Source organism: Athene cunicularia (assembly GCF_003259725.1).
Source record: "Athene cunicularia isolate RWA chromosome 6 unlocalized genomic scaffold, athCun1 chr6_part1, whole genome shotgun sequence".
Classification (NCBI taxonomy): domain Eukaryota; kingdom Metazoa; phylum Chordata; class Aves; order Strigiformes; family Strigidae; genus Athene; species Athene cunicularia.
The window spans coordinates 16,315,847-16,331,931 of NW_020799105.1; the positions used below are offsets into that span (position 1 = coordinate 16,315,847).

The 16,085-nt window shown below is 39.9% G+C and overlaps 1 protein-coding gene across 5 annotated transcripts; it reads left to right on the forward strand.

The window, feature by feature from the left end:
• The first annotated feature begins 283 nt into the window (after positions 1-283).
• Positions 284-12,860, forward strand: ACSL5 (acyl-CoA synthetase long chain family member 5). Of its 5 annotated transcripts, none has more exons than XM_026851172.1 (20): positions 284-590; positions 1,135-1,243; positions 1,856-1,920; positions 1,997-2,098; positions 2,398-2,497; positions 3,685-3,863; positions 4,556-4,588; positions 4,796-4,847; positions 5,406-5,479; positions 5,938-6,015; positions 6,222-6,356; positions 6,651-6,785; positions 6,856-6,951; positions 7,490-7,562; positions 8,444-8,532; positions 8,613-8,729; positions 9,174-9,317; positions 10,235-10,336; positions 10,684-10,755; positions 11,123-12,859. In XM_026851172.1, the coding sequence occupies exons 1-20, from the start codon at positions 435-437 to the stop codon at positions 11,261-11,263; spliced, it is 2,052 nt and encodes a 683-aa protein (XP_026706973.1). In that variant the 5' UTR covers positions 284-434; the 3' UTR covers positions 11,264-12,859. The 5 variants fall into 5 exon arrangements, with proteins under 5 accessions (XP_026706973.1, XP_026706974.1, XP_026706976.1 ...); XM_026851176.1 differs by lacking the exon at positions 284-590 and adding an exon at positions 684-758; XM_026851173.1 differs by lacking the exon at positions 1,856-1,920 and having other exon boundaries at positions 479-590; positions 11,123-12,860.
• The last annotated feature ends 3,225 nt before the right edge of the window (positions 12,861-16,085 follow it).

Below are 16,085 nucleotides of genomic sequence, written 5' to 3' on the forward strand. Positions count from 1 at the left end.
CTATAATATCAAGTTTTCTTGCTTCCACTACCCTCATCACTGAACTGTAGGTATTTTTTGGTTATACTTAATTTAGGAAATTATATACTGGTTTTCCCCAGACAGGTTTTTACTCTCGAACAGAAAGTATTAACATCTATCTGTTCCTTGCCTGACTTCATCAGGCTTCAGCTTTTTGTGGAGGTGGATGCAGCATGGATTAAGATTTATGGGGACAGGTGACTTGAGATCTCTTAAGAGGCTCAAAGCATTGCATAAGCATGTTTCATTATTGTACCAGGATTCTTTAGGGGAAAACTGCTGAAATAATTTGTAGTATTGCTTAACAAACTACTTAAGTAACTATGGCTCATAGGTAGTGAGTGCATCTAACTCATGTCTACTAAACCTCCTGTTTGTTTCAGGTTCAACTCTGGCTCCATTGATCCAGCACAATGATCTGGATACTTCAAGTCTTGTTCTCACCGCTCCCAACACCAGCACTGATTAGTCTTATTGTATTTGGAGCTTGCATCTTCCTGTGGGTGATAAGCAGGCCAAAACCTGTTTTGCCTCCTGTTGACTTGAACAAGCAGTCAGTAGGAATTGAGGTAATACTTACTCTGCTTATAGGTATGGACTATTTTTGAGCTTAATCTGAACACTGATCCATTCTGACTCTTGAGTATCTGAAAATTCTCCTGTCCTACACTGCCTTCTCTCCCAAGTGTACAACTCAAAAGTATGGTGGGGAGAAGGGAAGTCTTAAAATACTAAGAGTAAGAAACAGCAGCTCTTGCCAACAGGATTAGGTGAGCTTTTTCCAGATGACCTTGGCTGTCACTGACTTTTTTCTGTATTTGAAATGCTTTTCATCAGCTTTGAGGCAGGTGCTAGACTTCATGTACGTAGGCAAGTGGTAGCACTCAATCTTAGTCAAGGTCTCTTTAATAACCCCTAATTGAATGTTAATATAGGCTATCTAGAATATTTCTCTGCATATGACTGAGTAGATCAAGATCAGGAAGGAAAATGTGACTTCCTTAGCAATCAATGCTATTGAAATGCTTTGAAGGGGATTGCTGGGAGAATGGCTGAGGAACAAATGATACTGCATCTGTTCTGCAATGTTTCATAACTGTGCTCTGTTCCTAGGGAGGAGCCAGAAGAGGTGCACTCCTAACAGATAATAACCTGCTTTCTTACTACTTCGAAGATGGTAAAACCCTGTATGAAGTTTTCCAGAGAGGACTGCATGCTTCTGGTAAGCTTTGCATCTGCTCGTTAGTACTTGCCTATCACAAGTAAATAAAATTATTCCAAGTTTTTTTGCCTTGTTTCTTGTCTGTAGTAATAATTCAGGCTAGCAAAAGCTTTCCTAGCCTTCTGTGGGATGAAACGACAAGTGACCATATTTCCTCTGCCCCACCACAGCCCGATTTAGAAGTAGTCTTAGTTGGCAGACTAGACAAGAACAAACATCAGAAGCTTAGGATGGTAGAGTTCAGTGAAGAGAAGCATCAGAGGGAGTTGGCAAGAAACACCTCTGCTTTTTCTTGTAAAATGTAAAATTGCTGCCTGCTTACAACAGGTATAAATATGGAAATATATGATAGTTTTCAAACTATTTCAGTCTCATGTGAGTTGTGAAATGGGAAAATATAATCAGATCTTGGAAGTATTTCTTGTAAGGATAAAGGCAACAGTCTTACAACTTGTTTGGGCGGAGTACTTAACTATGGGCACTACACTTCCATGCTCCATGCAATTATCTGGATGTCTGACTGAAAATATTTCCCACTTAAAGTGTTGTGTTGAAGTGTTATGCAACTTCAGTACTGAGTTTTACAATGGCTTGTCTGAACTCTTCCATTAGGAAATGGCAGCTGTTTAGGCTACAGAAAACCCAACCAACCTTATCAGTGGCTGACATATAAACAGGTGAGTATTGTACATGACATAATTTAATTTGGGATACTGTCTTGTAACACTAAAGTGGTGGAAAACTATCTTACAGGTTTTGGACAGAGCTCAATACCTGGGATCAGGTCTTCTGCAAAAAGGATGCAAACCATCACCAAACCAGTTTATTGGCATTTTTGCTCAGAATAGGCCAGAGGTAAGCAACAAACTGAGTATTACTTCCCAGAATATTCTGACAGCTTGGGGAGAGAGGAGGGTCTGTAGTTAAATAGCTTGAGGCCACAGGAGGAACAATCACAACTGGCTGAGTACATAGCATGCCAAGCATGTAATACAATGACCTTGAACCCTCACTACTTGAAAAATCTCATGGACACACTCCTTACACAACCTTCACTACTAATGTGAGAATGGACTAGTCAAGCTGTATGATCTTTGTACATAATCCTGTTTTGTGAGTTGATAGTTTTCCTTAACTATATTTTCTCTCTTCAGTGGATCATTTCAGAGTATGCCTGCTACACTTACTCAATGGTTGCTGTTCCACTCTATGACACTCTGGGGCCAGAGGCCATTGTATATATTGTTAACAAAGGTAAATATTGACTTCCACTATTTCATAATGACTTCTCTAAAAGACTTTGTTTTGAGAAAGTTCAAGAGAATTTGATGCAAAAATCAGAGCAGCTTTAATCTTACTTTTATACTTTTATAGATAATTTATTTCTGTAAATGTAGCTACTTTGCAGGGGACATGGTTCAATGCCTAGAAGCCAGTGGAATTCCTATATCTCCTAGTGTCTTGAATGCAAGTTCACTGATGACCTGCTAGATCCTGTGGACCATCCCACAATCAGAATGCTCAACTATTTGCTATTTGAGGTTTAGCAATCTTGAACTCCCACACTGCCAAACAATCAAACAATGCAGACAGGCTTGCATGCAAATTAAGACTAGATGTGTGTTTCTGATTTAAAGTTGTAGGATGTAAAGAGTGGAGGAAGGAGGGCTAAAGATATGCCTAAATCTGTTAATCTATCTGGTTAGGGCCTGTTGTTCTACAGAAGCAACAACTAGCATGCCATCATGGAAGAAACTGGTGAGGAAGCTTGAATAAATCTTCAGGCTTTCTTCCCCCAGTCTCAGGGGATATATGGGGAGAAAAAAATATTCACTGCTGTCACAGCAATCTAGGATCCAACCCATAAACAGGATTTGCTAAGCAAAATCACTTCAACAGTTATGCTGGTGAATATTGTAAACAAGTCTTGCCTTGGACACAGCTGTTACTCACTAGGCTAATGGGAAACTGGTACATTCAGGCGAATCCAATTCCTCAGCTGACTCAATTTGTAATTGCATAAAACTTGCACATGCAGAGAAGCTGATGCATTAACTCAAGAACTTTAGCTACTTCCATCAAACAGGCCTAAATTTCTTTAAGATTTAAGATGGCTAGACCTAAACCATCAGTGAGAACAATTCTGAGATTTTTATGGCAATAACAAAAGTTAAAATGCCTATTTTGACTGTGACTGAAGATACTTGTCTTCAGTTCCTCAGCACTTGTCCTCACTTTGTATAGCTAGAATCTCAAGTTTGCCCAATCAGTTGGCCATGATAGGAGGAACCTTTTTAGCACTGTAAACCAGCCGCTGAATCCATATGAAGAAATGCAGATGGATTTAGAACAAATGTTCTAAATGTATGTACTACTGAGCAGTTACTTGCTTGCCTCATGTCTTCTAAACAGACTTCTGAAATGTAATTCCTTTTCTATAGCTGACATAAGCATAGTGATCTGTGACAAGCCTGAGAAGGCACAGACCTTGCTTGAGAACTGTGAGCAAGAGAAGACCCCATGTCTGAAGATTATCATTCTCATGGATCTCTTTGATAAAGAGCTCAAGGACAGAGGAGCTAAAGTGGGAGTTGAAATGCTAGCACTGCAGGAGGTTGAGGTAGGTGACTGAAGGCTTCTTGCAGAGGAATACCTTGCCAGCCAGACAGCCGGACCTTTTCAGGCAACAATGACACTTTAATGTAAGCATTATCCAGTTGTCACACCTGTAGCTGAGAGCTTGATAAGCAGTCATTTTGAAACTTGATATATTTAGCCAAATGGACTTGCAGACTTTAAAACACTGACTAAAGTTGTGTCCATGTCTAGTGGACAGTCAGTATGCATTCAACTGAAGTCTTCTTTAGCTTAGTTAATGGTGCAGTTGTAACAGGATTTATAAGGCTTCTGAGCTGGCAGTTGAGTCTAAGTGAAACTGTAAGTGCAAATTACTGTCCGCTTTGACATCCCAATACTAGGCTTAATCTTCCAGATATGATGCATACATGTAAAGTATAAGAGATGTGTCCTACATCAAATAAAATGAAATATCTCCACTCAGGACTTCCAAATTCCTTAAGTAGTTCTCATTACTTTCTAAACACTCAAATTCCTCCTTTTCACAACCCCAAAAGTCAGGTTTTCCAAGTTGCATGTATTAAATTCAGGAAGACCCAACATCTCTTTCCGAAAGAGACAGAGTATCAAGAGACAAAGGAAAAACAACTGTCGCATTTGAAATGCAGTTACCTATTTATGTACTGTTGTTGCACGTCTTTCTGCTTCAATTGTTGTGTTTTCTGTCTCACACAGGAGCTGGGAAGAAACAACATCAGAGAACCAGTTGTAAGTATCTCTGTGGAACAGTTATAAACTTGCAAAACTAGCCTCTTGTCATGCTGCTAGTAGAGGAGGCTGGCAGGAGTTTTTTGCATCTTGTCATGCTGTTTCCAAACAGAATTCCTGGTTCATCCCACTTTAGGAAGTGTATGTAAATACTGATAAGGAATATAATCCTTACTCTGGTGACTTTATGTGGCTTTTTCCCTCTAGCCTCCTAAGCCGGAAGATCTTTGCATTGTGTGTTTTACCAGTGGAACCACAGGTAAGAGAATATACAGTGATGCTTCCCCACTAAAACAATCTCCCTGTGCTGAAAAAAATAGCTTTCCAACACACAAAAAAAGAAAATGTTAACAACATAAAAGTAAAATAGTAAATTAGAACAGTGTCAAGCCACTACTGCATTTTACTCGGGGCATTGTCACTACAAGTCAAATACACTAAGATAAAGCTGCTTAGAGCTGGGGGGAAGAATAGCCAAATTCATACTGTCATACCCTATGAAAAATACAGAGTCTTAATGTTAAAGAGATTGGTTGTTTAACTGTATCTGTATTCTGATCCACAGGGGCTAGAGAAACATCTTGTTTCAGCATTCTCTATGCTACTCCTAATTACTCTGCTTTCAGTAGACATTTCGTTTATATAATATCCATAGCTGAAAGCGCTCAAGATGAAGCATATTTGTGATCTCTTAGGACAAGCCATGTTATGACTGAGCCTAATAACAAGATAGTTCAAACTGAGCCAAACAAGACATGGGAAACTGACAGCAGAAGCAGTCAGAGCCACAAGCTGACTTTGCTTGATCTCTCCAAAGGTAACCCTAAAGGAGCCATGCTGACACATCAAAATGTTGTTGCAAATGCTGCTGCCTTTCTTAGAAGTACAGAGGTAAGCTACTGCTAATGGTGATCTCTAGGCTATGTCACTCAGTCATGAAACTAGCTTTAATGTGGGTATTTTCTATAAACCATTTACTCCCAGCAAACTCATGCTTTCTTAAGTGCCCATATTTCAATGAGATAATAGTGTTGCAAGAAACTTGGTTTAACCTTGAACAAGAACTTCTACACAGAAGTTATTCTAGAATTAGTTGAGTCCTAAATGCCAAGAGTACTAAACTGCCCTATTTCAAGTCTTGCCAAAACATTAAATTAATCTTGACCTAGTATGGCTGAGTTACAGCTGCAAATTTTGAAGAGGTGATGGATGAGCCTGAGTTGCTTCAGTCATTTGAAGTGTCTATTTCAAAGTACTCAAATTGATCCAAACTTTATTCACTTTCTACTTAAGAGTGACTCAGGCAGGCATAGGGAGTGCTAACCTATTTCTATTTCTTTCCCCTCTAGAACACAGTTGAGTGTACAAGTTCAGATATCACCATGTCCTATCTTCCCCTGGCTCACATGTTTGAGAGAGTCGTACAGGTATGTAGAGATACATGCATCTGAGCTTCTATAAATCAAATTATACTAAAAGGTATAATAGCCTTCTGTATTTCCTCGAAACCTATTCACACGAGAACTTTACTACCACTGGGCACTGGAAATCATGCTGCTCTCCATAGACAAATAATTATGGCTAATGAAGCTAGGAATTATCCTTGACTAAGCTTAGTTTGCTCAATTTTTAGACTGTGGTCTACAGCTGTGGAGCAAAAGTAGGCTTCTTTCAAGGAGACATCAAATTGCTAACAGATGACATGAAAACCTTGAGACCAACGCTATTTCCAGTTGTACCAAGACTGCTCAATAGAATATATGACAAGGTATGTGAGCAATTTTAGCTCAATTATATTTGTGTTCATATATCTAAGCAAGGATACAAGTTTAAATTAATATTGAATGCATCATAACATCCCCACTAGTTAATAGCAATACAAATAGCAAATAGCAACATAACTCTATAGTAACACAAATTAGTTTTGCCCCTTGTTTCATGTCCTAGACTATAGCAGTAGTGAAGACAGACCCTAGAACATGGAAGTAAGGTGCTAACAAAGCAGGAACTGGAGGTACAGATGTGAGTTAAACTCAGGAATCACTGATATTTTTCCTTGCAGATACAAAGTGGTGCAAAGAGCCCAGTGAAACGTTGCCTGTTAAACTTCGCTGTGATTATGAAGATGGCTGAAATAAAACAGGGCATAATTCGAAATGACAGCATTTGGGATCGGCTAGTCTTCAAAAAAGTTCAGGTAAGTTATTCAAAGTATAAGCTGAGCAATGTAATATTTGAGGATCTGATGGCTTCTATTTCATCTGTAGGCAACCATGGGTGGAAGAGTCCGTATAATGGTAACAGGCGCAGCCCCTATATCTCCTTCTGTCCTGACATTTCTTAGAGCAGCATTAGGCTGTCAGGTAAGCTGTGGTTTTTCTTAAAGTAAGACGTGTTTGATTATGCCCAAATAAATGACCAATGATACAGGTGTGATCCAGCCCAGCTTGTTCCTGGGGAGATTGCAGTCAGTCTTTAGTATTTACAGGCTGCTTGATCTGAGTTAACTGTAACAGGAATAAAATTCTGCAGGGCTGGCTTCAAACACTACCAAAAAAACTATCCTGTAGGCACTGGGAAGAGGAATAAAGAAGCAGAAATAGGAACATGCAGCATTCAGTCAGTCAGCTGCCCCTGAACTTTGTGGCTTATCCTTACAGTCAATGAGCTCCCAATATAGTACATGCAAGAACAGATTTCAGAGAACAAGATGACCAAACCAAAGTTTGGATAGGTTAAATTGAAGAACATCTCATTGCACCAATAAGACCAAGAAGTCTAAAGGCTAAGACTGTCTTGGCTTCCTTCCTAAGAAGAAGACTTGAGCGTGGGCATAGTTGAAATTGAGCTCTTTCACACCAGGGACTTGATGTTCAAGAATATTCATCCTTTCTCACACAGATCTTTGAAGCTTATGGCCAGACTGAATGCTCAGCTGGATGTACTTTCTCAATGCCTGGAGACTGGACAACAGGTATGGTAGCTGAGACTTGGAAACTCTCCCACATCTTTCAACAGAAACTGGCACTCATGCTTAGGTGCTCTACAGCTTTCACTTCAGTGAAAGTTAAATCCTGGGTACTTAACCTCAAACTGAGTCTTGGTAGCAAGTCACCCATATGGTTAACAGGTACCAAAATTCTTGACACAAGTAGGTGAGGATCTCTTATGTAAAGTGACATAGGTCAGTTTAGACTCTGTTCCAGTTTTCAGGAAAGAAGCTGGACAGAGCTGAGCAAACTGGACAAGGACTTCCCAAATGGCTTTAAGAAACTATCTCCAAAACCACTTGTTTTACTCAGAGTTATGACTAAAATATCAGACATGATCATGACTAGTTTCCTGAAGGGCTACCTGACTTTGAAGATTTAGCTTTCATCTTAGCAAGGATGTTTTAAATATTGGGTATTCTAAATTGAAGCTCAAGTCACCATCTTTGAGAACATAATAACTGCAGAGCATGATGAGGATGAAATGCAAATGAATACCAGGGTCTGTGAGGCAGTTCTGTGGAGGCAAGTGTGGTACGTGGTTGATTACACCAATAAATGGTTCTAAGTACTGAGATTTAGCTGCTACTTATCCTGCACTGACTGTCTGAAAATGGCTTACAATAACTTTCTTGAACATTTGGTGTCAAGACTCTTCTAAGTAGTGCTGGTTCTTGTTAAAGCAGTGAACAAAGAGCCATTAAGTATCTACTATTGCTGAAGTTTTTCATATGTAGGGGGCATCTGAGTTCTCCCATCTCATTTCAGGACCTAGTCTTTCTAGCTTTAGAATAAATAGGGCCAACTGCTAGCAGAATCCTCAAAACATAACTGTCCTCATTTCATTTTATTTTTTTTTCATCAGGCCATGTTGGAGCCCCTCTGGCTTGTAATATCATAAAACTAGATGATGTAGAAGAAATGAACTACTTCTCTTCTAACAATGAAGGCGAGGTAGGTACTATCCCCTGTGTGTGTCAAGAAATACTAAAACATAAGACTTGGGGACTAACAATGTTCTGTGGTTGCTATAGGTCTGCATTAAAGGACCAAATGTGTTCAAGGGTTATCTGAAAGACCCTGAGAAGACAGCAGAAGCAATTGATAAAGATGGCTGGCTCCACACTGGAGACATAGGGAAATGGTTGCCAGTGAGTAATTGTTCAATACAAACTATCCCTTGGATGTGAATTCCTGGCTAGTTTACAGTAATCTGAAAAGCTGGAGAAGAGAATTCTAAGATAAAAGCCTTAAACAGTATTTTGTTATCGTTCACCAAGTAACTCCAGGCAAAGCTCCAAAGACCAATTAGGTTACAAGATCTCAAATAACACCTGCTAGGCCAGTAGTTAAGACTATGTCACTTCCACAGTGAAAAACAAGGTGTCTTGGTTTCTGTAAGAGGAGAATAAAGGAGCTGTCTAAACATGTCCTGAGCTAACTGGAGAAATTAGATGAAGTGCCCCTTCTCTGTAGAGAGCAAAAAGACCAGTTCCAAACTAGCCTTTCTACAGTATAACCAAACCTATTATATTCTACTTCTTATAAAGCAAAACAGAGACTTGAAACTAATGGCCTCCACCTTTAACTTCTAGAATGGAACGCTGAAGATCATTGATAGGAAGAAGAATATATTTAAACTTGCACAAGGAGAATACATTGCTCCAGAGAAGATAGAAAATGTCTATATCAGAAGTGCTCCTGTAGCCCAGGTCTTTGTACATGGGGAAAGCCTGAGGGTAAGTGATGTTAGGAGTGACCATCCTGCAAGTTTCCTCCCATAATGAGTTCTGGAAGATCAGGGCACAAACGTATGCATATACAAGAGCCCTTGAACAAGATCTGTTCCCAAGAGTGCCATGTTTATAGGAATATCCTTTCAGACCCATAGCCTTCCCAAGTGACACAAAAGAAATGGAGGTCTTGGCATCAAGTTGCAAACTGGGTAAAGGGTAATTAAACACTTGTATGGGATAGTATGTCAGGTCAGCTCTGTACAGTTTAGAATCATAGAATGATTTGGGCTGGAAGGGACCTTTAAAGGTCATCTAGTCCAACCTACCCTGCAATGAGCAGGGACATCTTCAACTAGATCAGGTTGCTCAGACCCCCACCCCACCTGACCTTGAATGTTTCCAGGGATGGGGCATCTACCACCCCTCTGGGCAACCTGTTCTAGTGTTTCACCACCCTCATTGTAAAAAACGTCTTCCTTGTATTTAGTCTAAATCTAACCTCTTTTAGTTTAAAACCATTGCCCCTTGTCCTATTGCAATAGGCCCTACTAAATATTTGTCCTGATCTTTCTTATAAGCTCCCTTTAAGTATCAAAAGGCTGCAATAAGGTCTCCCTGGAGCCTTCTCTGGTGAGGTGTTTCTCCACTCCTTTGCCATGGAAGCGTCACCTATGCTAGCAGAGGCCAGTCTTCACTCTCTAAACCAGCCAAAAGTAGTTGCTGGCATATTCAGCACATGTAACAAACTGCATTAGTACTTCAATTACTGCTGTCAGAACTCAGATAAGTGACTTTAAAATCCTTGTAGCTACCTTCCAAACTCTGGAAATGAATGGGGATGTAGATGTGGCTTCTTGCAGACACGCTGTCCACAATTGAGTTCACATAGACAGTCAAAGTAATTTCAGATTTGTTTTCAGTCTTTTCTAATAGGTATAGTAGTTCCTGATCCTGAGACACTTCCAGAATTTGCAGCAAAACTGGGTGTAAAAGGTTCCTATGAAGATGTCTGCAAAAATCCAGTGAGTGGCTTTATGTTTTTAGTGGGTTATAGATAGAATTTAATTCTGAAGCCCAAACTTTTGTAAATTAAACCAGCTTAGTGCTGGGTGAGTCATGCAAGCAGCCTTACAGTAAAAACTGGAACTAAGTATAGGTGTCTCTTGATCTTTCAGGGCTATCACTGCTTCTTTTTGAATGAGAAGATAGACATGACCTTGTAGTGTTCTTAATATGGGAAAGCTTGAATGTTGAAATATGTATAAGTATTCTTGCCAACTTTGGTTTTCACTGACTGGGCAATGGGTGTGGTCTTGAGTTGCAATTGCATAATGGCAGCTTTACTCTGCTCCTGTTCTGTTTCTTCTAGGCAGTGAAGACAGCTATTTTAGAAGATATGGTCAGACTGGGGAGAGAGGCTGGCCTTAAATCCTTTGAACAAGTGAGTACTTCCAAATCCTGCTTGTCACAAGCACCTGTATTTCTAATGCAATGGCTGGGAAGTCTTCATTCCTATTATTGACTGTGCCAGGATGGGACCTAAGAGAGTTACCCTGGGCAACTGTTTGATGTAGGCAGTGAAACATTAACTGGAGGTGGCTGTACAGGGAGGGCAGAAGCAGCACTTGCCATGGGATGGAGTGGAGATTCACCATAGGCTGCAGCAGCTGTACTGTAGTTCCAGCCTATTCTCTTGTTGTGTCAGCCAAAAGGAGTTTGACTTGCATCAAAAACCAGTTTAGCTACCTGAGCTTTGTCCTCTAAGTAGTTATGTAAGCATCAAGTGCTAAATTATTTTCTTTTAATAGGTGAAAGACCTGTACATCCACACAGAGATGTTCTCTGTAGAAAATGGACTCTTGACACCAACTCTGAAGGCAAAGCGAGCGGAGCTTGTTAAACTCTTCCAGAAGCAGATTGAGTCCCTCTATTCAAGTATGCAGGAATAAGCGGCCAGTTTAATTTGAACTGCATGGAATATCCAGACAAATCTGTGACACTACATGACCTATGGAGAACACAGGCATGAGTGGAGGGGAGCAAGAACTTAAATATATTGTTTCTGGTATCCTGGGAAAAATGACTTTCAGATGAAGATGGCGATAGTATAACTGACAACTGGCAGCGTTCACATCTTGCAGGACTAAGCATCAGCTGTCTAGACAAAGCCAGAATTTTCATCTTCCTTGGACTATGACTGAAGCGCAAAAACACTCGAGCCTTTAAAAGGCAGCTTCTCACTGACAAAAGCAGACCTTGTTTTCCTGCTCCAACTATGAACTCCATTGTGACCTTTTGTGGCTGGATCTGCAATCAGACTGAACTCTTTCCTGCAGTTACATGTTGGTTTGTATTTTTTTTGGGGGGGGGAGGGGGATAGATGAAAAACGAAGTGCAGGAAAACAACACTTCAGTTTCCAGTCAGGATGCTATAACCTGTCTCAACTCAAGCTATCACAACATGAATTGGAGTTTAACATCTGTTTCTGTTCCCAGCCCTGGACCACACAGTATAGGTTTTTAATGAAAATGAGTAGTCTGGCATCAACTGGTTTACACAGTACAGGTTTATACTCTAGTATGGGCGGCACTGGATCAGGTTTTGCACATGTTCTCAAATGCAATGGCAGTTACAAAGCCTCTACACTTACTAATTTGAGCCTAATAAGTGGAAAACTTTAGCTGTCATTCCTAAGGATATAGCATGCAATAAATTGTAACTGCATAATCAAACCAAAGCCTGTGTGAGTGACTTGTCTCTGCTGCCACCAGACTGTCAACTGCAAGGTTTACTGCTGCCTGGTTATGTATAGCTGCAGCTCAAACACAACTGCCACAGAAAGCTAACATTACCTATGCTGTCACTGCACTGCCTTATGAGGCAATATGATAGTGCCAAACCAGATGTTGCTCCTCTACTCAAATTTCCTTTTCTTGTAGTAAGGCAATATGTGACGAAGTCTTCAGCATAAATTCATTCTTCCAGCTCAGCCTATGACATGAAATAAGACATCAGATAACATTTTCTAGGGCTAAAGCTACTTCTTTAGAAAGTTATTTAGACGAGTACTGTCTCCATCTTTAGAAACGTCTGCCATCAGTGTATGCTGTCTCTGCTGACGGCTCCTCCCTGTCCTTGTAGTAGTCTGCCCTATCAGTTCAAAAGGCAATGCAGTGTTAACAAGGATGTAACATGGCGGAGGAGTACATGTAGCTTTCCTGTGCCAATTGTCCTTGTTGTGCCGAATTCTTACAGCTAGTGGCAGTTCCCCTCTTATATTTAACGCTCTTGGTCAGATATCCCAAAATGAAAGCAACCAGTAGATTTGTTGGTCAGGAGAGACCTATCCCTTTCTAGGAAGCATCTCTAGCTTTCACTAGTTATGATAAAATGACTGACCCAGTTCTGTTTGTTGTCTAGGCCCAGAGACCTCGACATTTTTGGGTAACTGTTGTGTCACTTACTGTGCTTGTCATAACCTGAGGTTATAAAAGCTTCTAAGACTCTAAAAGTGCATGTAACTATGCTGCTCATCTTTCCCATGCTTTCTTAATGTGACTTGAAAGTTACTGATGGCTAAATCTTTTCCCCCAGGTGAGACTGGGCAAAGAAAAAGTTAACCAGAGGGAAGAGGAAATGTATACTGAAACTGGTTTGGGGTTCCAATGAGCAATTCAGTTGGGGACAGTAAATCTAGTGCAACTGAGATGTGTATAAACTTGAAGCTGAATCCCGTGATGCCACCTGTTGCAGTGTCCAGAAAATACTTTGTTTATTATATCAAAAAGTGAAATTTCCCTACAGAAATCTGCCTGGATGTTGAAGCCCAGTATGGGCTGTGGTGGGCCCTTCAGCTAGGCATGTTCAGATATGAATCGCAGGGCTTCACTCGAAATTAAAGGGATCTCTTATCTATGAACTGAGTAGAGATTGCCTACTTTTTCCGTGCCACTTCTGTACAAAGTAGTGACTTTGTACAGGTCACTAATACATTAGAGCTGCTTTCTCTTTTGAAAGAGGAAACACCTCAGTCTCTTGGTTTGCTCTTAATGGCAATTAAGCATCTTCTCATAGTGGCAAACTACAATGCTTTAGATTTTTCATGTCTGTGGCATCTGTTAGTAGCTGTTATAAAATGGAACTGAACAGGTAATGGCACTGTCTGAACAATAAACCATACATAGCAATTCCAAGCATAAATTGGTCTGAAACTGATCTCTTGGGTGCCACTTCTGCTCTATGAATTGTTCACACAACAGAGATCTGAAGTGAAAACAGAAGTACTTTAGGTATGCTTGCACTGAAGTGGTACAAAAATTATTTCAGGGTATTGTTTGAGCACTACAGCAGGCCTGAAGCACTGTTATACCCAGTGAACAAGGACTTGATGTAAGGATGGCTATAGGTACAATGAAGTTCAATTCTTTGCAAATTTTCTTCCCGTAATAGAGATTGGTGCCATTCAGTCTTCTCTAATTGCTTAAAAAAGCTCTTGACTAGTAGCTGTCCATTATGAATGGATCCATTTAGTTTGCAGTATAGATGTGCATATATGTTGAATAATGATATGACTAATAAAGATATGATTCACATAAGGCAGATATTTAATATTAATGGTGATAATATAGCTTCCTTTTACTTAACAAATAGGAAACAACTCATGTGTACTACATCAAGAATTAGATTGCTGATTTCAGCTCTCCAAATCATGTAAGGATTGTATACCAAAAAATAATTTAAGTGTATTTTCTTTCCATCTCTATGAAACAACCCCTGTGCCTGGAACATAGTAATTACTGGTTAGTCTCTTCTGTTCCTGATCCAGAGAAGTGTTCAGAGGGAAATACTGACTCTTAATTCATAATTTGGCTTTAATGTGGTTCTTATTTCAGCAATACAGGTCTAGAATCATTCTCTGATGCCATAGCTAGGCAACTCAATTGTAAAAACTAAATAACCTGTAAATTACTGTCTTCCTAACAAGGAATTTATCTTTTCTCCTCCTGGTCACTGCTTTGCATTTGAGTAACTACATGGGAGATGCTTAAACTCTAGCATGAGCTTGTATTTGCTCAGCTCTTAGGAGATCTGGATTAAAATCGGAAGCCTCTCGGTTAGTACTATTCAGGAGGAGAGAACTCACTCTTCCACTGATTTCTTTAATTATTGGTAATCACCTCAAAGATACCAGGCATGAGAATACCAAGGCTAGTCTTTTGCACAGCCTGTTGTATTTGGTAACCCAGCCCCTTCCTCAGTAAGAACTGAGACACCTGGCACGGTCAGTGGCATCACTCTGGAAAGGAGACTCTTCAGATTGAAGGTCACAGCAAGGGCAGAGGAGTAGAAACCAAAATTTTCACTGATTTGGTGGTTGAACAGGCTGCCTGAGATAAAAAAAAAACAATACTGGCCATGTTAAATTATGACAGATTCTGTTTCTGTTTTGGTGCAAAAACTGCCTGAACTAAAATAAGTGGCTATTTCTTACTAGTCTATTTGATTTAATAGGAGGGCAGAGTTCCACTTCAGTATGCAGTTACCCTTACCTTCCATCATACTAGAGCCTGAGCTAGGCTAGTGTGGCATTGCAAGTCTAGATTTGCTGATAGATGATAGAAAAGATGTGAAACTCAAAATTATAAATAAAAAGAGCAATTCTTCCCTCAGGGGAAAGCAAGAGACTGCTCAATACAGCTAACTGCTGAGAGAAAGACACTTGCTTTGTGCTTACGCCAGACCTGAATTCTCTAGGGATGAAAACCTAAAAGAAAATCAACTGAATTCCCTGATGAATTACTGCAGAACACAGAACAGCTAATTAGATCTATAACTGCTCCTTTCCTTAATAGGCAAAAGTCTTCCTCCAGCAAAAAGCAGGGAGTGGTGAATGAAGGAAAAAACAAAAGGTAGAATGGGATAGTAGAAAAGGAAAAGAAAATCTACTAGTATTAAGAATCAGAGTTCCTTAGAGGTGGTTTGTCTTTAAATGTCATGCTCCAATACCGTTGTTGTCAACAATGGAAAGATTGCTTGTATTTTCTTAGCTGCAGAATCCCTAACTGCCTTTAGGAAGTACGCATTTAGTTCTGGTTGGTTGGTTGTAGGCAAGCACTGCTGACTGAAGGTGTTGCAATGGTAAACAGAAACACCACTTCCCTGTGCTAAAAAAATGGAATAGGGGGGACTGAAGTTATAGCTACAAGGAAACAAGATTAAGTAATTAAAAAAAAAGCATATAGTCCATTTCATATTGTAAGTGCACTTCTGAAGCAGAGCACCTGCTGTAGTTCAGTGTAGAGTGATCTTGGTGTTCAAAATTCTGTTCAGATGAAAGCTGAAATAGAGTTGGAAGATACTCTACAACCACTAACAGACAGATATTCAGTCCCCTATAAACAGACCACAGTTTACATAAATTCTCCTCCTAACAATCAACTGTGGTCATTAGTGCTGTTAATCTGTTCCTATTACACTGCTAACTGCTGCCTGGCAATATATAGCAGTTATTTAATCATTTTAAAGTAAAAAAAAAAAAAATAGAAAAAAGAAAAAAAAAAGAGAAAGAGGTCCTCAGGTGGGAGACAAGCTTATTTTTGTAATCTTTCTTTGGTTCTAGACTCCAGGCACTGAACAGAAACTACTGCAGTAGAGACTAGAAGTACTCTGTGAAGTCCCATATTCCAAAATAGCTACATCCTGCTGAGTTATGGTCTTTCAGCTCTTGATAGCAGGGAAATTAGGAGTATGACACATCCTATACCTCTAAT